This window comes from Leucoraja erinacea, chromosome 6 (genome assembly GCF_028641065.1).
Source record: "Leucoraja erinacea ecotype New England chromosome 6, Leri_hhj_1, whole genome shotgun sequence".
Taxonomy (NCBI): Eukaryota; Metazoa; Chordata; class Chondrichthyes; order Rajiformes; family Rajidae; genus Leucoraja; species Leucoraja erinaceus.
Window position 1 is genome coordinate 80,563,848 of NC_073382.1, and position 23,230 is coordinate 80,587,077.

Sequence of the window (23,230 nt, forward strand, 5' to 3'; positions counted from 1 at the left end):
CACACACACACACACACACACACACACACACACACACACACACACACACACACACACACACACACACACACACACACACACACACACACACACACACACACACACACACACACATCGCAAAGGTTGAGGACAGGGACAGCAGAGGAGCACTGTCTGCGCGATGAAGAGGAAGGTAAACGGCTGCCACAGAGCACAGTAAGTCCTTTAGAGAGCGCGGGAGGGAGGGAGAGAAGGGGAAAGAAGGGGAGAGAAGGACAGAGAAGGGGATAGAAAAGGGGAGAGAGAAGGGGGGAGAGAAGGGGAGAGAGAAGGGGGAGACGGGGAGAGAGAAGGGGGAGAAGGGGGCAGAAGGAGTGGAGACAGTTTTAAGAAGTTTAATAAAGTTAGCGGGCATTTTACCTTCCAGCGGATCTTCTAGGTCCTGAAAACCAAAGATCCTACAGGATCTTTGCTGAAAACTCCAATGAGCCAATTAAAATGGCTGGTCAGCGAAGGAGATTGCCTTCGATTGCCTGTAAGTAAATAGCAACCCCACTCCACTGCTTCGACCAAACGGCAACCTATTTTTAGCCGAGGCCGGTTTTGGTTTTGTTGAAATAATCACAGGAACATAGAACAAGCCTCGACTATGCGAAACCACTTTCGACCATTAGAGAGAGTGACCAAAACCTCCGGGAACCTCACGGAAACCTTCGGGAACCTCACGGAAACCTTGGGTGGGGCGCAAGGTCTCCAGAGGTTTCCTTTCAGGTTTCCTAAGTGGGACAGGGGCATTACAATGCACTAAACGTTATTCCCTTATCATGTATCTCTGCATTGCAAATGGCTCGATTGTGATCATGTATTGTCTTTCTGCTGACTGGATAGCACGCAACAAAAGCTTTTCACTGTACTTCAGTACACATGACAATAAACTAAACTGGGGAAATATAAAGCATAATGCCTGTGTTCCATGGAAACATGTAGCATTGGTTCTTTCTATAATTACCAAGCTACATTCGAATCTGACATTTTCAGAGGAGACACATGTGAGGGTCCCTTCTACGACAGAAGAGAGGAACCCACATTTATCTCATAGGAACACCTATTTTCTCATTAAGATTTGTTCTGGTCACGTTGTTAATTTATCCAAAGAAGTGCTTTATTATTTCAGAAACCTGGTGGCTTACTATCAATACTTGATGAAGAAGGTGAAACTCTTCGATCAACAGAACAAAACCTCAGAAAATGTCTGCAAACTTATATAGAATCAGCTCAACCCAACACTGTGTACAAATCCACAAAGGGTGGAAATGAAACCAACCCATCAAAAGATCAAGCTTTAGCCTTCACAATCATGCATTACGCAGGACGGGTAAGTTTACAAAAATGAGAGACTAGTTCATAAATGTGTAATTAAGGTCAGTTTTTAGATTCGTAGAAATCATTAGTTTTATTAACGAAATTCAAGATAAATTACAAGATTGTCTCCCTGTACAATGTAATCTCAGAATAATTTTGTGCAGCGTACTCTAGTCTGGGTAAGAGAGATGGCAGTGTTTCTCCAGTGAAGATTAGCATATTATATATCAAGAGCACCTCAAGATTCTCTTGCATGGCACTAATAGACATTACTACAGTAAATTATCCATGGACTAATGTAAAAATTTGCTGCTGAATTGTTGGTCTGCTGTTTTAATTAACTCCCGCTTGAGGGGAACGGATGCGGTGAAAGGGAAGAAGGTACATTTCCAGCAACTGCAGGGGAAAGTGTAGTGAAAGAGTAAGTGTGATATAGGGTTGTGGTAGCAGGGGACTGTTTTCGCCTTCAGCAGTCGAGGCAAGTGTAGGTGAGCAACCGTTTTGAGAGGAGAGAAAGCACTTTCGTCTGAAGAAGGATCTCGAACCGAAACGTCACCTATGCTGCCTGTCCCACTGAGTTACTCCAGCTTTTTGTGTCTATCGTCAGTTTAGCCAGCATCCGCAGTTCCTTTCTATGCAGGCACTTTCATAAAAGCGGCAGTGGGGTCGAGAAAAGAAGAGAAAGCTGAGAATTGAGAGAAAGAATATATATATGTGATTGGAAAGAGGATTTTTTTTTTCCCAAGTAATGAGTGACATTTAAGAAGTAGACATTTGAGTTGTTGAGGGAGAGGCAGAGCAGCCAATAAATGGACGGACAGATGCAGAACTGTGGGAGATTTTTTTCATCTTCAAAATTTGGGGAGGAAGTTGGTGAGCAGCCATTTTGAGAGGATTTATATCTTGAAAAACTGAGAATTCTTGAAAAAATGGCATAAGAGTTGAGAGAAAGAGCTGATTGTTATTGGAAGAAGACTTTTCACAAATAATGGAGGGACATTTAAAACATTTGATTGGCTCAGGAAGAGGCACAACAGCCAATGAAAGGAAGGGAGGTGCAGAAAGAGGCTTGTGTTGCTCAATGAGCCAGGCCAGGTGATTGATGTTTCAGTACAAGAGCATTTTGGGGACACGCCGTCAGTTTTAAGATTGTTTTCAACAGACTGAATGCTGGATCTTGCAGGTACTAAACTAGAGTAAGGCAAGGTACAATGTTATTAACGCAACGGGACAAGCAGCATCTCTGGAAAGAAGGAACGGTTGATGTTTCAGGTCGAAACCCTTCTTCAGACCCGAGATGTCTCCCATTCCTTCTCTCCAGAGATGCTGCCTGACCCGTTGAATTACTCCAGCTTTTTGTGTCTATCTTCGGTTTAAACCAGCATCTGCGGTTCCTTCCTAAACTATACAATGTTATTAGGCAGGAGCTCGGGAGGGTACATAAGAACAATTGTTCTTGGGCAAGACCAGATCAGACATGTGAGAGTTGTTTAAAGGCCAGTTGATCAATGTTCAGAACCAGCATGTTCCATTGAGGAAGGGGACAAGTATGGCAAAGGGAAGGAACCTTAGATGACCAAAGAGGTTGTCGATTTAGTCAAAAAGAAAAAGGAATTGAATGCAAGCAGTCCTTACCTACACAATGTACATGGATAAGACAGGTTTTGAGGGATATAGGCCAAACACATGCAGATGGGAATAGTGTCGATGGGTCAAGTTGGCCGTTCAGAAAATCGGGCTGAAGGGCCTGCTCCCATGCTGTTTGGCTTCTATGACTTTGTGACAGGGAGTAATGAGAAATAATTAGCACGGTTTGGTACAGGAGTGATGAGGTCTCAAGAATCTGATTAGAGTTTTTTGGGGCTTTGATAAAGCTTAATTAAGATTGATGAAGGCAGAGCAGTAGGTGTGATCTGTGTGAACTTTGGTAAGGAATTTGACAGAATTCTGCAAAGTAGCTTGGCCAGAAGGTCTCCGAGACACAATGGAAAACTGGTTTCAAAGTCGGTTTGGTAAGTGGGGGCAAAGGGCAGTGGTGGATGGATGTTATTCTGACTGGAAATCTGTGTAAAAAGCAGACATGAGATAGCTTGGCAGGTAAGGTAGTAGGAAATCCAAAGAAAATATACGTACATTAAGGTAAAAAATACTAACTAGAGAGAAAAGGGCCCCTTAAGATCAGGAAGAACCTATATGCGTGGAGGCACATGAGATGGATGAGATGCGGACAACCCCCTGAGTGAAGAAGTTGTCCGAGGACCATCTTAACTCGCTTCCCTCTCATCTTTAAGCCTATTTCCTCTAGTTTTTGAATCCTCTATACAGTGTAAAACAGCATAAACCTCGTGATCTTATGCACCTTCATAAAGTCACCCCTCAGCCTCTTATGCTCCAAAGAAAATGGTCCCAGCCTATTCAACCTCTCCTTATTATTACTTAAGCCCACAACCCCAGGTAACATCCTCTTTTGCACCCTTTCCCACTTAATGGCATTACCCTTGCATTAAATTGGCTCAGCTTCACCTTAATGTTCCTTAAACATTTCCTAAGGTGCGGTTCCGATCATAATTATATTAAAATACTTCGGAAGCAGAAAAGGGCTACGTAAATAGAAGGCTAATGATGAATCAATGTGAATAGTTTCCACTGGCTTCACTAAACATGTCCAGATAATTCATTCATTTCAGTCATATTTGCAATTGCTCCTGTTAGAGAGAATTGTCTCATCATCTTCATCTGAACAATAAAGCATGAAGATAGTTGTAAGTGTAAAAATGCGTAGATGTCTTTAAGTTATGAGAAATTGATGAAATGGTGTGCAATCTTTTGTTTCACAACAGGTAACATATAATTTAACAGGAGCTGCTGAAAAGAACAAAACGTCACTTTCACAAAACCTCCTCATTGTTATGAAAGGTGCGTGTGTATATTTTTATACAAACTATTGAATGCATTAAATTCAGGGAGTCTTCATTACTATAAATTAAGTAACTAATTAATCTTGATTTTCACTACATAATTCATTTCTTTTCAATCTCATTCTGCAGAATGTAATCCCTGAAGTGTATTCATTGAAATAGTCCAAACATTCTTCCCTGCCTACATGGTAGACAAGACTTCTTTACATGCACAGCCTGAGCAAACAACAATAGTAGTTTAGTTTAGTTTAGAGATACAGCGCGGAAACAGGTCCTTCAGCCCGAGTCCGCACCGACCAGCGATCCCCGCACATTAACACTATCTATCATACAATACAATACAATACCTTTTATTTGTCATTTGAACCTCACATGAGGTTCAAACGAAATTTGGTTTCTGCAGCCATACAAGAAAAGAACCAAGACACACACCAACACAATTTACACAAACATCCATCACAGTGAATCTCCTCCTCACTATGATGGAAGGCAAAGTCTTGTCTCTCCCCTGCTCTCCATTCCTCTCCCGAAGTCGAGGTCAAAGCCCCCGGCGGGCGCTAGCAAGTCCGCGGCCACTCAAAGCCATGCCGGGCGATGTAAGGCCCTGCCCCGGGTCTTGGTGTTGGAGCCCCTGGCGGGCGCTAGCAAGTCCGTGGCAAATTAAAGCCATGCTGGGCGTTGTAAGGCCCCGCTGCAGGTCACTCTCAACCCCACAATTCGGGCGGGAGAAGTCGCCATTGCCGGTGCCCCACGAAGCAGTCTCCCACCGGGGACCCGTGAGCTCCCGGTGTCACCATCCACCGGAGTCGGGTCGCAGCAGCACGCCACCGCAGCTCTCCACGCTCCAAAGCTGGCCAGCTCCACGGAGATAGCTCTGCAGCTCCACCGCTCCACAGCTCCACCGCTCCACAGCTCCACAGCCACAGCTCCACAGCTCCACCGCTCCACAGCTCCACCGCTCCACAGCTCCACCGCTCCACAGCTCCACCGCTCCACAGCTCCACAGCTCCACAGCTCCACAGCTCCACAGCTCCACAGCTCCACAGCTCCACCGCTCCACAGCTCCACCGCTCCACAGCTCCACCGCTCCACCGCTCCACACTGCTCCACTGCTCCACAGCTCCACAGCTCCACAGGCTCCGTGACTTGAGCCTCCAGGTCGTTCCGGTTGGAGGCCGCTCCACGGCGCTAGGCCCCAACGGCAACGGAGACCCGACAGGGAAAAAATCGGGTCTCCATGCAGGGAAGAGATTTAAAAGTTTCCCCCAACCACCACCCACCCCCCACATATACACATTTAAAAACCCGCTACAAACTAAACCCTCAACAGGACAAAAAAAATTTAAAAAACAGACAGACTGCAGAGGCCGCTGCGACGTCGGTCGCACCGTTCATAGACTAGGGGACATTTTTTAAATATATACCAAACCAATTAACCTACACACCAGTATGTCTTTGGAATGTGGGCGGAAACCTTAGCTCTTGGAGAAAACCCACAGTGTCACAGGGAGAACATACAAACTCCGCACAGACAGCACCCATAGACAGGATCGAACCCGGGTCTCTGACACTGTAAGCACTGTAAGGCAGCAACTCTACAGCTGCTTCACCATGCCACCCTAGTTCTAAATGAGTTTATATTAAAAATAGCAAAAAAAAGCAATATTGCCTGGATTCATGTTCTTATTGTATAAATATTGCTGGCAGGTTACTTCCAAACACAGAAGCTGAATAAATTATATTATATTTCCTGAAAAACTGATTTTCAGACTTTCTTCATCAGATTCCCTCTCTTGGCACTTGACCATATCCAACTATGCCATATTAAATCACGGCATTTAATATACCTTCTGATACCAATCAAGACCTGTTTTTCTCTCTTCCTACCTGGTTGACCAATGTAGGGTTTGCAACTTACTATATTTACTATATATACCAAAATTTAAAAAATCGAAACAATTGCAATCAAAAACTGTGCAAATGCTTAAAATCCTAATCAATGGTTACATATTAGCATCCGATCCACAGTTCCAGGCTCTTTCCCACCTTCCATTTTTTTCAAAATGTCCTCTGCTTCTCTGCCAAGCTTCCGAATACTCGTGGGTACTCTCAGACCATTAATGAATGACCATCTCACCCTCCTTCATTAGTGTCTCCCAATCAACATGGAGGTGTGGTGTTGGTGGAAGTTTGGTTGTAATACATTTCCTCAAAATGTCTCATTCGAGTCATTTTGCAGCAAAACAAAGTTTACTTTTATCAAATGTTCATTCATCAATACCATCAATTCCTTGTGATAAGGTCATAAGTGATAGTAGTAGAGTTAGGCCATTTGGCCCATCAAGTCCACTCCGCCATTCAATCATGGCTGATCTATCTCTCCCTCCTAACCACGTTCTCCTGCCTTCTCCCCATAACCTCTGACACCCATACTAATCAAGAATCTATCTATCTCTGCCTTAGAAATATCCACTGACTTGACGTCCACAGCCTTCTGTAGCAAAGAATGCCACAGATACACCGCCCTCTGATTAAATAAACTTATCCTCATCTCCTTCCTAAATTAATGTCCTGTTTCTTGTCTCCGATTGTGATCTGTCTCGCGAGACCTTGGATTGGGACATTGTGACCCGGTTGAGTACACTTCCGGCCATTCTTTTTATACCATTTTATACCATACCCGTGATAGAGCAGCACTCCTGAAAGAAGCATCCGTTTTTACATAAATTGCAACTTTACAATACATAGATTGCGTATATCCATAACAGTGGTGCAGAGAAAGTCTTACAGCACAGAAACCTTGGTTTGATCCTGACTACGGGTGCTGGCTGTTCCATAATCCAAAGACGTGTTGGTGCCTAGGTTAATTGCCTTCTGCCAATTGTCCCCAGTGTGGAAGATAGAACTAGTGCATGGGTGATTACTGGTTGGCATGGACTCAGTGGGCTGAAGGATCTGTTTCCACCCTGTTAATCTAAAAAAAATCAGATTCTATCATATCCATCATTATTTCTTCTGGGTAGGTCCATAGTTCATAAGTTCATAAGTTTGTGGACCAGAATTAGGCCATTCGGCCTATAAAGTCTACTCTGCCATTCAATCATGGCTGATCTATCTTTCCCTCCAAACCTATTCTCCTACCTTCTTCCCATAACCCCTGACACCCGTACAAATCAAGAATTTGTCAATCTCCGCTTTAAAAATACCTAAAGACTTGGCCTCCACAGCTATCTCTGACAATGAATTACATATTTTGAGACGAGGGCCATAGTCTTGTGAAATCCATCTGTATATTTTGGTCAGCAGGCTATACACTCCCATTTTTCTCATCATCTGACCCTGCCTTCAGCCTCTAATAGTTGTAATATACTACTGGGAGAGTATAAAACTAAAGTCCCCCTCAGTGTGATGGGTTCTAGGATTTCCACTGCCCATGTCACACAGTTGAGTACTTGAGCACACCAGTGCATCCCAGCCACCACTAGACTTTGTCAAGTTGAATAGTATACAACTGGCCTCATTCTGTCAGCATGTTTGTGTGTGACTGCAGCTGTATAGTACCATCTCTCATTATCACAGTACAGATGAAAGGGTTTAGCCAAATCTAGGAGTCCCATTGCAGGGGAGAGGGTCAGGGCTTGTTTGTGTTTTTTTTAAATGCCCTCATGTGTTTATCCTCCAATTCTGCTTTCACTCTTGAATGTTTCCCTCCTCACATGAGTTCCCTCAAACTCCCTTTTTGTCACCTGGATTGACCTGATCTCTCAGTTGCCATACACTTTAATTCCCTTCCCATTCCCACACTGACCTTGTGTGTAGAAAGGAATTGCAGATGCTAGTTTAAACCGAAGATAGACACAAAATGCTGGAGTCAGGAATTTTGCCTGTTTATTTTCATTTTACGAGACTGACACCATGATTACGTCAAAACAAACATATTTCCGAAAAAACACAAAAATTCAAATTCAATAATCTGTAACTCTTGAGCAATATCTTTAAACCCTTTGGAAATATATTGGTGTTAAGAAAAGCAATATTTAACCCCATCCAAGTCACATCAGCTTCTCATTTTCACCCAACAAACAGCTAACAATGACCTGGTAGACAAAAATGCTGGAGAAACTCAGCAGGTGAGGCAGCATCTATACTGTCTCACCTGATGAGTTCCTCCAGCATTTTAGTCTACCTTCGATTTTCCAGCATCTGCAGTTTCTTCTTGAACAGCTATCAATGACCTGTTCCGTTTATCATCGTTATGTTTTTGTATATCTTTCATTTATTGATCTTTAACTCTCCTTATCATCATCTATATCTCTTGTTTCCGTTATCCCTAACTAGTCTGAAGAAGGGTCTCGACCCGAAAAGTTACCCGTTCCTTCTCTCCAGAGATGCTACCTATCCCACTGAGTTACTCCAGCTTTTTGTGTCTATTAATGTTTAAGATAATTCTCCTATTGTTCTCTGAAAATATCAATTTCAAATCGCTAGTGCAAATGTATGCTATTCACAACTCCCTATATACCAATTTCTTTCTGAAATTTTCCAGAATAGACACTCTCACATTTCTCACACTTTAACCTGGATTCCACATAGCCACCGTGGAATCCGGGTCTATCTTGAAATCAATTAAAAAGGAAAGAAATAGGGAAAAACGAAAGAGACTTCAAAAATAGTTAAGACAAAACCAAACGGCATGCTTGCACCTCTCCTTTGTTTAAAACTTTGTAAGTAGCTAAAAGACAACAAAGAATAAACAGTTAATTTCATAATTGAAAGTTTCTAACACATGGTCTAATGAATGAAAAATGAATTCGTTGGAGTAGCCCCCTCCAGTAATTCACACATCTTTCCCATGAGACGCTACTGCTTAGACACAGACACAAAAAGCTGGAGTAACTCAGCGGGACAGACAGTGTCTCTGGAGAGAAGAAATGGGTGATGTTTCGGGTCAGAACTCATTCCTTCTCTCCGGAAATGCTGCCTGTCCTGCTGAGTTACTCCAGCTTTTTGTGCCTATCTTTGGTTTAAGCCAGCATCTGCAGTTCCTTCCTACACAATACCCAAAAGAGATACTGAAAATATATTCAACATAGAGGACCAGAATATCTCAGCCAGAGTGCCCACAATTTCATCTCTAGCTTCCCACAGTGTCGTCGGATATATCTGATCAGGCCTGAGAGATTAGTCTGGGAGATTTGGAACTACAACTCATTTCTGACTCCATTCATGTTCCCATCAATGTTCAGAATGTCTTTACAGTCACTGAATCATCTGCAATATAATTCCTCTGTGTGTAAAGATTTAAGTACTTGACCTGGTCTAAAATCAAATTCTACTGGTGTCAGGGTGTCAACTGGTGTATGGGTGTCAGGGATTATGGGGAGAAAGCAGGAGAATGGAGTTAAGAGGGTGAGATAGATCAGCCATGATTGAATGGCGAGGTAGACTTTATGGGCTGAATGGCCTAATTCTTCTCCTATCCCTTATGATCTTATGACCTAACAAGAGATAGTTGAGCTTTGTCATTGATGATGCGGGCTGCATGGTCTTACTATCACAGGGCCACAGAGGAAGTGGTTATGCCCATGAAGTTTAGCTGTAAGCCATGATTGATGATGATCATAAGTTCACGTGATCGGAGCAGAATGAGGCCATTCAGCCCATCAAGACTACTCCACCATTCAATCATGGCTGATCTATCTCTCCCTCTTAACCCCATTCTCCTGCCTTCTCCCCATAACTTCTGACACCCATACTTTTCAATAATCTATTTATCTCTGCCTTAAAAATATTTATTGACTTGGCCTCCATAGCCTTCTGTGGCAATGAATTCCACATATTCACAACCCTCTGACTAAATAAATTCCTCCTCATCTCCTTCCAAAAGGAACGTCCTTTTAATTCCGAGGCTATGACCTCTGGTCCTAGACTCTCCCACTAGTGGAAACATGCTCTCCACATCCACTCGGTTCAGGCCTTGTGTATTTTTTTGGCAAGTGTAAAGAATGGAACAACATCTGAGAAGTAAGAGACTGCAAATGCATGAATCTGGATCAAAACACAAACTGCAGAACCTCAATGGGTCAAGTATCATCAGTCGGGGAGGGGGTAGGAGTGGGGGGAGGAATTGTCAACATTTCAGGATAAACGTGAGTGTTATTATGCTGTTTTAGGAGAATAGGACAGGATTAGCAGATCTCTTCATCAGTCTTGACCTTGCATGCACGATCTCTCTCCAGTTTTTCATGGAAGTCCTGGGCACAGACATGTTTTAATCCATCTTAACCAAGGTGATGTCCCGGTGACACAGCACTTCAACTCCCCCACCCATTCCCAATCTGACCTTTGTGTCCTGGGCCTCCTCCGAAAATTGGAGGAACAGCACCTCACATTTTGCTTGGGTAGTTTGCATCCCAGCATTATGAACGTTGACTACTCTATAACTTCAGGTAGCCCTTGCTTTCATTCTTCATACCCTCCCCCCATCCCAGTAATCCCACTAGCCCCACTGTCTCTGCCTACATTCTTTCTTTGTCCTACCCCCTCCCCAGACATCAGTCTGAAGAAGGGTCTCTATCCGAAACATCGCCAATTCCTTCTCTCCATAGATGCTGCCTCGCCTGCTGAGTTTCTCCAGCATTTGTGTCTACCCTGGGCACAGAAATCCTCTAGTTGGTCCAAAAAGTCACCAATCAACGTACTGTAGAATCCAGTTTCTCCAGACTGAATGGCGTTTACCACTTCACATGACCAGCCCATTTATTCCTTTCTGCGGTCCAATTTTGGTGTCATTTGCAAATTTATTGAAGATGGCCCTACTTTTAAGCCCAGAGCACTTATGTGTGTTATCCCGCTACATTGTAAAGTTCACCAAATTTCCCATCAAATATTACCTCTTGCTTTCTGCTACTAAATCAATTTTTAATCTAAATAGCTACTTTCTGATGGACCCCGTGGGATTCTCAATTGATTAGTTTGCAACCTGTGACTCAAAGACCTTGGCAAAATCCAAGTAAATTATACCCCTCGTTCATCCTTATCTTAATAGTTGAGCCACAGTTGAATTCAGCTAACATGAATATTAATCGATTTTTTGTTTTAATAATCCACATGATTTAATCACTTGCAGAGTGGATAAAAGGGCTATGGCTCAGTGGCAAGGTCATTGTTTATTTGGCTTCTCTAGTTGCCCATGGCAAGATGCTAGTGAGCTGCTGACTTGCATGTTTGAAACCTTGATTTACAGATCACTTTATTATAAGACATAGAACAGTGCAGCACAGGAACACAGCACACTATGGCTCACGATGTCTGTTCCAAACACAATGCCAAATTAAACTGTGTAAGAAAGAAATGCAGATGCTGGGTAGACGCAACTGAAGGTAGACGCAAAATGCTAAAGTAACTCAACAGGACAGGCAGCATCTCTGGAGAGAAGGAATGGGTGATGTTTCAGGCTGAGACCCTTTTTCATACTGAGAGTCAGGGGAGAGGGAGATGAAGAGATAAGAAAGAGATAATTATAAGGAATATTATAAGAAATATTATAACAAAATAATATTTCCTTATCCAAAATAAGGAACACTTTAGTTTCGCACCTTAAGTGTATGGTGCAAAACTAAACTAACTCCTTCTGCCTGCACATGATCCATTTCCATCCATAACACTGTATATTCCAAAAGTCACAATGGCAATTATCCTTTGGCCCGAAACATTGCCTATTTCCTTCGCTCCATAGATGCTGCCTCACCCGCTGAGTTTCTCCAGCATTTTTGTCAACCTTCGATTTTCCAGCATCTGCAGTTCCTTCTTAAACATGGCTATTATCCTGTCTGCTTCCTCCACCCCCCGCCCCCGGCAGCATACGTCAGTCTTAGTTTAAAGTCCATTCTTGTCACATGTACAAAGGTACAGCGAAGAGCTTTATTTTGCATGCTATCCAAACAGAACAGATATACCCTACATAAACGCACTCAAGTCAAATGCAAGTACAATAGACAGAGCAAAGGGAAGATACGGAATGCAGGATATACTCAGCATTGAGGCTCATAGAAACATAGAAACATAGAAAATAGGTGCAGGAGTAGGCCATTCGGCCCTTCGAGCCTGCACCTCCATTCAATGTGATCATGGCTGATCATCCAACTCGGTATCCTGTACCTGCCTTTTCTCCATACCCCCTGATCCCTTTAGCCACAAGGGCCACATCTAACTCCCTCTTAAATATAGCCAATGAACTGGCCTCAACTACCTTCTGTGGCAGAGAATTCCAGAGATTCACCACTCTCTGTGTGAAAAATCTTTTCCTCATCTCGGTCCTAAAATATTTCCCCCTTATCCTTAAACTGTGACCCCTTGTTCTGGACTTCCCCAACATCGGGAACAATCTTCCTGCATCTAGCCTGTCCAACCCCATAAGAAATTTGTAAGTTTCTATAAGATCCCCCCTCAATCTTCTAAATTCTAGTGGGTTCAAGCCGAGTCTATCCAGTCTTTCTTCATATGAAAGTCCTGACATCCCAGGAATCAGTCATGGTGCGTGAATTTCATAAACAAAGTGCAAAGGCCTCAATGGGGTGGAGGTGAATCGGACGGTTCCCTAGCTTCTGGAAGGACTGTTCAGAAGCCTGATAACAGAGGGGAAGAATCTGTACTGATGCTTGCAAACGTTTCTACCTTCTGCCAGACAAGAGCAGGGAGAAGGAGGAATGACCAGCGGGGGACATGTCTTGTCTTCTTTTCTGAGGCAGCGTGAAGTGTAGATGGGTCAATGGTGGAACATTTGGACTGTGTGATGGACTGGACTACATCTACAAATCTCTGCAATTTCTTGCAGTCCTTGACAGAGCTGTTCCCAAACCAAGTTGTGATGCAAACCAATAGTATGCTTTCTATGGTAAAGTTTGCAAAAGTCACTGGAGACATGCTGAATTTCTTCTGATTACTCGGGAAGTAGAGGCGCTGGTGTGCTTCCTTGGCTGTCACATCAATGTGGTTTGTACACATCAGATCCATGGTAATATTAGAGCCAAAGAATTTGAACCTCTCAACCAATTTCACTACTGCGCCATTGATGCTAATTGGTGCATGTACTCCACTATACTTCCTGAAGTCAATAACTAGTCCCTTCGTCTTGCTTCTTCTTCTTGCGTTTGAGGCAGCAGAAGTCTGCAGCAGGGTGATGCCATCCGGTCCGACACCCGTGGGTGCCCGCCCTAAAAAGGTGCATGCTTCGGGTTGGCGCCAAGCTGCGGCGCTGCTGCTGACATGTTCATTGTCGTTCGCCTGACTGAGGTCAGTTGACAGGGCTCACCACGGGGAGGTCGATAACATGAGCCTCTTTGTCTTGCTGAAGTCGAGGGAGAGGTTATTGTGCTGACATCACAAAGTTCTCTATCTCCATCCTGTATTCTTTCTCGTCATTATTCTTGATTCGGCACACCCCAATGTTATCATCTGCAAAATTGTAGATGGAGTTAGAGCCAGATATGGCCGTATGGTCATTATAGGGGACTGAGAACACATCCTTATGGGGGCTCGGGTTTTGAGAATTATTGAGGAGGAGGCGTTGTTGCCAATGCTCACTGATTGAGGCCTTTGGGTAAAAATATTGGAGATCCAGTGGCAGAGGGGGGGGGGGGGGGGGGGTGCTGATTTCTAGGTGCAAGTGTTTGGAGATGAGATTGGATGGGATTATGACATTGATGGTAGAGCTGTCATCCATAAATAGGTGACTAACATCGTGGTTCTTGTCATCTAGGTGTTCGAGAGATGTGTTTAGGGTCAAGGAGATGGCATCTGCTGTGGTCCTGTTGCGATGGTCAGCAAACTGCAGTGGATCAATGCTGGCTGGGGGTTAACGTTCACACACAACTCTCTTCAAACAAATTGGTCTACACATCTCCTTGTTTCTCCCTCACACCTTAAACTTATGCTGTCTACTATTTTAAGTTTGCACTTGTATTTCAAATAATAGAATAATATAACAAATCCATGGGAAACCAATGTTTTCAAGAGCGAGTTAGATTAACCAAATCAAGGGTTATGGGGAAAAAGCAGGAACGGGGTACTGATTTTGGCTCGAAGGACTGAAAGGCTTACTCCATCACCTATTTTCTATGTTTCTATGATCATCATAGCTTAATACATTTTTTTTGTTGAGTGCAATAAGGTGCCGGAAGTTTGCATCGTTTTCAGGATGAACAGTGACAGCGATGTCAACATTTGTAACAGATGGACTTGAAAGAAGTGCAATAAGAGATGATTGAAAATACTCCGCCACTTCATTCTGGACTTCCACTGTTACACTGATGACACCCAGATCTACCTTAGCACCAAATCCCCCCACAACCCCCACCTCTCCCATATCAATTCCTGTTTGTCAGCTATAAAAACCTGGATGCAACATAATTTCCTCAAACTCAACAGCGATAAGACAGAATTCCTCCTCATAGGCTCCAAAGCCACACTCAACAAAATCAATAACCCCACTCTCACCATCGACGGCACCACTATCTCCCCATCTCCCCAGGCCCGCAACCTTGGCGTGATCTTTGATTCCACCCTCTCCCTTGAGCCTCACATCCGCCATGTCATTAAAACCTCCTTCTTTCATCTCCGCAACATCGCCAAACTCAGACCCTCTCTTACACCGCCCTCTGCTGAAAGACTCATCCATGCCTTCATCTCCTGCCGACTGGACTATTGCAACTCACTTCTCCTTGGCATCAGCTCCACCTACATCAACCGACTCCAACTGGTCCAGAACGCAGCCGCCCGACTCATCACCCACACCAAATCCTGGCATCACATCACTCCAGTCCTCAAACAACTTCACTGGCTTCCCATCTCCCACCGGATCACCTACAAAATCCTGATCCTCACCTACAAAGCCCTCCACCATCTGGCTCCCCCCATATCTCACTGACCTCCTCTCCCCCTACCAACCCTCACGGTCCCTCAGATCCACATCAGCTGGTCTCCTCTCCATCCACAAGTCCAACCTCCGCAGTTTTGGGGACAGCCCCAGGGCAGCTCCCAGGCTCTTGGACTCCCTCCCCCAACTGATCCATAATTCCGTGTCCCTCACCATCTTCCAGTCCTGCCTCAAGACCCATCTCTTCACCTCTGCCTATCCTTAGCCCCACGTGCCGTCACTTTTCATCTGCGCATTAATTGCCTCATACTGTGTTTTGTATTGAATTCTGTATTTACTTTGTGTACTAGTCATGTCTCTACTATTTATTTCATTCCCCTTACATGTTTTTCCTCTACCTGCTAAATTTTTGTAAGGTGTCCTTGAGACTCTTGAAAGGCGCCCATAAATAAAATTTATTATTATTATTAGTATTATTATAAATAATATTCACTGCCATACAAATTTATTTATAATTACTTTTATATTTTCATTTGTGCAATTTGAATATTTCGTTTTTTTTATATGCACAATTTTGTATTCATGTATTCTGAGAATTTCATACAATCAACATTCTGGAATTGTAAATTTAAATCAATGATCGAAAAGTGTCTCCAGCATGGCTAATCAGTCAAACGGCGTGATTATCTTAGTGGATTCACGATAGTGGTTACAATTTTCCATCATAAATTAACATGAATGTGTTTCTTGGAAAACAACCATAAAAGCTGCCTGATTAACATTAACATTTGACATAGTTATCAATATCTGTGAGATATTGCAAGAGAGGCTGGCACTCTTAATCCATTTGTACTACATACAACTCTTGTCTCAATTTTACAAGAATGATTCCAGGGCTGTGTGGGTTAGCATATGATGAGCATTTGCCAGCACTGAGCCTCTACACGTTGGCGTTTAGAAGGTTAAGGTGCAGCGTAGGTTCACAAGATTGATCCCTGGGATGGCGGGACTGTCATATGAGGAAAGGTTGAAAAGACTAGGCTTGTATTCACTGGAGGTAGACAAAAGTGCTGGAGAAACTCAGTGGGTGCGGCAGCATCTATGGAGCAAAGGAAATAGGCAACATTTCAGGCCGAAACCCTTCTTCAGACTGATGCAGGGTGGGGGGGGTGGGGGGGGCGGGAAGAAGAAAGGAATAGGAGGAGCCAGAGGGCTGAGGGTGAGCTGGGATGGGGAGGGTATGCCTCTTGCATTCACTGAAGTTTAGAAGGATGTATGTAGCAATGTCCAATTATTATGTAGCATTGTGTGTGTGTTTTAAAAAAAAACATGTAGATACTAACTTATTGTACACTTTCAATTTATAAATATTGTACCACTCATCAATCTCACAGCTACCACGAGATATTGAATAAATAAATATTCTTATGAATATATATAATGAATATATGAATCTTATAGAAACATATAAAATTTTAAAAGGACTGGACAAGCTAGATGCAGGAAAAATGTTCCCAATGTTGAGCGAGTCCAGAACCAGGGGCCACAGTCTTAGAATAAAGGGGAGGCCATTTAGGACTGAGGTGAGAAAAAGCTTTTTCATCCAGAGAGTTATGGATTTGTGGAATTCCCTGCCACAGAGGGGAGTGTAGGCCAAATCACTGTATGGATTTAAGAGAGAGTTAGATAGAGCTCTAGGGGCTAGCGGAATCAAGGGATATGGGGAGAAGGCAGGCACGGGTTATTGATTGGGAACAATCAGCCATGATCACAATGAATGGCGGTGTTGTCTCGAAGGGCCGAATGGCCTCCTCCTGCACCTATTTTCCATGTTGCTATGTTTCTATGTTAAGGGGGTTAAGAACCTCATTGAAACTTACAGAATAATGAAAGGTATAGATAGAGTGGATGTGGAAAGGATGTTTCCGCTGGTGGGGTAATCTAGCAGTTAGAGGTCATAGCCGCAGAATTAAAGGGTGCTCTTTTAGAAAGGATGTGAGGAGGAACTTCTTTAGTCAGAGAGGTCAACATGTGGACCCAGACTGTGGACTTTCTCTTCTTGTAAATAGTACCAAGATAAAGTGACTATGGATGTGCCAGCTAAGAGTTTCACAGTCCAGGGCATAGTTGGTGAAAAAGAACCATTGAACCATAGAAACATAGAAAATAGGTTCAGGAGTAGGCCATTCGGCCCTACGAGCCTGCACCGTCATTCAATATGATCAATGCTGATCATCCAACTCAGTATCCTGTACCTGCTTTCTCTCCATACCCCCTGATCCCATTAGCCACAAGGGCCACATCTAACTCCCTCTTAAATGTAGCCAATGAACTGGCCTCAACTCCATTCTGTGGCAGATAATTCCAGAGATTCACCACTCTGTGTAAAAAATGTTTTTCTCATTTCAGTCCTAAAAGATTTCCCCTTTATCCTTAAACTGCAACCCCTTGTTCTGGACTTCCCCATCATCGGGAACAATCTTTCTGCATCTAGCCTGGCCAACCCCTTAAGAATTTTGTACGTTTCTGTAAGATCCTCCCTCAATCTTCTAAATTCTAGCGAGTACAAGCTCAGTCTATCCAATCTTTCTTCATATGAAAGTCCTGACATCCCAGGAATCATTGAAGATCCTTGGCTTTGAATATTGTAGTACGGAGTTTAAACGCATGAGACATACTTGATGTTTAGGGCCATCCTGATTAGTGAATAATTCTGGCACTCAGCTTTAAGAAGAGTTAGAGAGAATGCAAGCATGCAGATTTAACTTGTTAGAATTGTGCAAGGAATTATTTGAAACAAACGTTTGGGAAAACTTGAGAACCTCTTTAGAAAATAAAGGATGAAGAGAAACATTGATGAAGTTACTTAGAGGTTATTTAATATGTTATTTAGACATGAACATGGATTGGGCATGTTTTGAGGGATAATGGCCAAACGTGGGCAGGTGGGACTAGTGTCTGCAGAAGGGTCTCGACCCGAAACGTCACCTATTCCTTTTCTCCAGAGATGCTGTCTGACCCACTGAGTTACTCCAGCTTTTTGTATCTATCTTCAGTGTAGCTGTGACATGTTGGCTGGTGAGGGCAAGTTAGGCCGAAGGGGCCATTTCCACGTTATCTCACTCTAAGGTAAATTAAGATGTCTTGTTCTGAATCTAAACCAGATTTAAGGCAGTCAGCAAAAAAAAAAAAAAACAGAGACAACATGTTTGTGCACAGCTTTTCCATATTTATTCAGTTTATTCATAGAAATAAGCTCCAATTCACCAGTTTAAGGTGCTTAGCAATGGAACTACACCATGCAATGGCTTCAATCCATTTAGAGGTGTATTATTAATAATGCTGTCTTTTATTGAATCTGCAGCCAGTGAAAATGTCCTTATTCACCAAATCTTTCAGAGAAAAAGAACCCAAACTGCTTCTCTTATACCCTCTCAACATCACATGAGTTTCAGAGGACCGAAAACTGTGCTGTTGTCTCAGAATGTGTGCTTTACATCTCGAACCAAAGGATTAAAGAAGTTCCTGGAGCTTAACAGCAAGGTATGGGTAACCAACATTTAACCAATTCCTCCGTACTCCTGCCACTGTACAGTAGTAGCAAAACACTTATCTACCTTGCATTAAAAAAAACTATTGGAATACTGTACATTTTGGTGAGGATGTTGCCAGGACCAGAGGGCCTGAGCTATAGGGAGAGGTTGGGTAGGCTGGGACTCTATTCCCTGTAGCACAGGAGGCTGAGAGGTGATCTTACAGAGGTGTATAAAGTCATGAGAGGTATGGATCGGGAAGATGCACAGAGTCACTTGCCCAGAGTAGGGGAATCGAGGACCAGAGGACATGGATTTAAGTTGAAGGGGAAAAGATTTTGTAGGAATCTGAAGGGTAACATTTTCACACAAAATGTGGTGGGTGTATGGAACGAGCTGCTAGAGGAAGTCGTTGAGGTTGGACTATCTCAACGTTTAAGAAACAGTTCGACAGGTACATGGATCTGACAGGTTTGGAGGCATATTGACCAAGCGCAGGCAAGTGGGATGAGTGTAGTTGGCACATGTTGGCCGGTGTGGGCAAGTTGGGCCGAAGCCTGTTTCCACACTGTATCACTCTCTGACTATATCACTCTATGACTCCATGACTCCATGATTCGGACGTTAATTGTTTCTCCTTCTACAGAAGATGCCTAAAGTGCTGAGTTTTTTCCAGCATTTTCTGTTGGTATTTCAGATTTCCAGCATCTTATAATTTGGTTTTAAATTTCTCATGATTACAGCAGACAATTGTAATAATTCTGCATCACACATCTTCCTCCAGACCCACGATCATTTTCACTGCTTGTTGTATAGCCACTACCTTTAATTTTGGGACATTATAATTGAATCTCTTCTGTTTTGCAGTCTATCTGAGATAGTATAAACAATACCTTACCATAACCAGATTTTCATAAAACTCACCTGGTTGACTCATGTTCTCCGAGGAAGGAACTCCACCATTTTAATGACACAGTGGTGTATCGGTAGAGTTGCTGCCTTACAGCACTTACAGCACCAGAGACCCGGGTTTGATCCTGACTACGGGTGCTGTCTGTATGCAGTTTGTACGTTCTCCCCGTGACAGCGTGGGTTTTTTCCGTGATCATTGGTTTCCTTCCACACTCCAAAGATGTACAGGTTTGTAGGTTAATTGGCTTGGTCTAAGTGTAAATTGTCCCTAATGTGTGTAGGATAGTGTTAATGTGCGAGGATCGCTGGTCGGTGTAGACTCGGTGGGCCGAAGGGCCTGTTTCTGTGCTAAACTAAACCAAACTAAACTAAATCATGGCTGACCTTTGAGTAACAGAACATACATCCATGAAATTGACTTTTACCTGCGCTTAAAAAGCCCAGTTAGATGATTTGTTCAGAAGACCGTTGTAGATAATTAACTGTGATGTCCTGTGAAGGAAATAACTTTAAAAATCATATTTTCTCCACGTCCCAAATTTCCATCCTTCTGCACCTGGATCTTCAATTGTTTTCTCTTCGTAATGAAAGGGCATCCTGAAACATTAACTTCTCTTCTCTCTGCCAATATTGCTAACTTTTGAGTTTTTCCACTATTTTCTATCTTTATTTGCTACATCAAATATGTGTCATATTTTGGTTTTTGTATAGCATTTTAAGCTCAATTGTTCAGCATGTGAACTAGATATTTGGATGACAATTGTATTCATTTTCCTTTCTCAAAGTTCCTGAAGAAGAAGAGAGCAACAACATTCTTCCCCTGTCTTGATCACGATGGGTCCATGACTTTGGCTGCTCAGCTCAGGGTAAGTAAGTCCACACTGTATCTCTATATGACTCTAGGCAACAGCATAGCTGTCTTCAATGTCTCAAATTGATATGTTGGCCGGCAAGTTTGGCCGAAGGGCCTGTTTCCATGCTGTTTCACTCTATGATTGTGACCTTAAATAGAAAAATGAAATGAGTGCAGGCAAGTTTAATGGGACCCACTTGTCTGGGTAACCAAAGTTGTGATAGATGCAGGTCAGTTACACACTCCTTCATTTTGATCGGGCAAGACTGTGAAAACTCGGTTGCCCTGACTGCATCCAACTGCAAGTTAGGTTCGGAACTATTTGGATAAAGATTTTCGGCAAGACCTCCCGAAAGATTGTTGCACAGAGAATTATATCATTAATTCACAACATGCACATCAAATACTGAAAACAGATGACTGGCACAAACCATGATTTTGTCAATCAAAATGCCTATTTGAATTTCTGCACCAGAGATTTCAACCTGGAAGTCATAATATTCCACTCTGCAAAAAAAATGATTTTTAGATGTGGCTTTGAAAATAAAACAGTTAAACCTACAAATTTTAAAGCAACATATTACATAGAAACGTAGGAACATAGAAAATAGGTGCAGGAGGAGGCCATTCGGCCCTTCGAGGCAGCACCGCCATTCATTGTGATCATGGCTGATCGTCCCCAATCAATAACCTGTGCCTGCCTTCTCCCCATATCCCTGGCCTACTCCCCATATCCCTTGTTAGAGTTTAGAATAAACAAGGTTAGAATACAAATTCATATTGCAAGCTATTGCGTATTGTTTCATTGTGAATCAAGATGACATTTGAGACAATAGTATTTCATGTAATTTCTTCCTGAGCCGAGAAATAAAATTGAATTCAGTCTGTTATATGCAGTGAAGAATAATGAGATAAATAAACTGTAACAGAACCCATTTAAGATATTTAGAATTCAAATGTGTACTGAATCTCTACTTAATTACTGTACTTTCTAGAGCTCGATTTGTGATATAATGGGAGAACTCAAGAATTCAACACCTCATTTAGTATACTGTATCAAGCCCAACACATCAGCACAGGCAGACGTATTTGATGACTTCTACGTCTCGGCTCAGTTGCAGTATATTGGTGTTCTGGAGATAGTGAAGCTGATTCGTCATGGATACCCTGTACGACTATCTTTCTCCAACTTTCTCGCAAGGTAGGTCATCTGCAAATAACTGCTGGTTTTTTAGGCCCCCTTCGGTCATGGCTGACCATGGGTATCTCCATAGTGCTATTCCCTATATGGAGGACGCCTGTGCGTGACTTTGATCAACGTGGGGAGACTGGTGCACAGACATCCTCCACATGGTCCTTGACAGATCTGGGTCAGGATCCAGTGGCATGGAGTCCAAGACGACCGGGGACCCTTTTCTGCTGCAGCCTTCATCCGCCTTCCCAGCCGTTGTGACGTTCAACTAAGGTCAGCCATCGTCCTCCACCTGTTCCACCATTGAGGGCTTGGTTGGATTGCTCTTTGTCAGAGACCTCCCCCTCGAACTCACTGCCATGGGTGGCCCTACCAGAAGCATAGCACCAGACGGCATCGCTCTCAGGATCTCAGGTCCACACAAGCTTCTCCACCACGACAAGGTGACAATCCACGGAGAAGCTTGTGTAAAATTGGCAAAAAGAATGAATGAATGAATGAATGAATGATGAATGGATGAATGAATGATTGATTGATTGAATGAATGATTGAATGGATGAATGATGATTGAATGAATGATTGAATGAATGAATGAATGCATGAATGAATGAATGATACTTTATTATCACATGTGACATGTCACAGTGAAATTCTTTGTTTTGCACACACAAGTATGCAAAGTGTGGCTACATAACGGATACTGACAAAGTTACAAATTGTTCCATTTAGTCCCCAATGGGCCCCTCTTTGGTGAGAGAATGGTGGGGGCCTGGAACGTATTGGGTGGCGCTGGAGGCAGATACGATGGTGGAGTTCAAGGTGCTTTTAGATAGTCACGGGGAAGTGCAAGGAATAGATGGATATGGATCATGTACAGGTAGAGTAGATCAGCTTAACGACGTCGTATTCGGCACAAACATTGCGGCCGAAGGGCCTGTTCCAGTGCTGTACTGTTCTAACACATAGAACAATGTTCCAATTTGATAACTCACAATCTCCCCTTCCCAGAGTGGGATGTGATTGTACGGCTCATGAATCGATGATGGGCCATGAGATGGAGGGGTGGTGGCTGGGCTACTGACTGACGGGGCCATGGGCGAGGCACTGCTACTGCACTCCATGGGCTGCACTACGTCATGACGGGTGAGGTGGGGCCGGATGCGGCGCTCTGACCCGACAGTCCCCCCGACTCGCGAGGTAGCGGTCAAATACGGGACAAGGGCAGTCCCGTATGGGACAAACCAGTTTAGCCCAATATACGGGATGTCCCAGCTAATACGGGACAGTTGACAACCCTAGTCAGCAATGTCTGCTCCTTCAACTCCATCCTAAATGAAGCTCGTAATCCTGTAATCACTTCAATCCCAGTCCAGAAAGCTGTAAATTTTAGCTTTAGTTTAGAGATACAGTGTGGAAACAGGCCCTTCGGCCCACTGTGTCTGCACTGACCGGCCATGCCCGCACATTAACAATAACCTACACACACTAGGGACAATTTAGGCCAAGCCAATTAACCTACAAGCCTGTACGTCTTTGGAGTGTGGGAAGAAACCGAAGATCTCGGGGAAAACCCATGCAGGTCACGGGGAGAACGTACAAACTCTG

The 23,230-nt window shown here is 43.4% G+C and overlaps 1 protein-coding gene across 1 annotated transcript in view; it reads left to right on the forward strand.

Moving 5' to 3' along the window:
• The window catches only part of myo16 (myosin XVI), a 278,895-nt gene that overhangs the window by 197,904 nt on the left and 57,761 nt on the right, over positions 1 to 23,230 (forward strand). Inside the window, exons 22-26 of the mRNA XM_055637409.1 lie at positions 1,154 to 1,354; positions 4,182 to 4,257; positions 18,500 to 18,678; positions 20,366 to 20,446; positions 21,429 to 21,634. Coding sequence (XP_055493384.1) covers positions 1,154 to 1,354; positions 4,182 to 4,257; positions 18,500 to 18,678; positions 20,366 to 20,446; positions 21,429 to 21,634 — 743 coding nt within the window. The remainder of the gene's footprint in view (positions 1 to 1,153; positions 1,355 to 4,181; positions 4,258 to 18,499; positions 18,679 to 20,365; positions 20,447 to 21,428; positions 21,635 to 23,230) is intronic.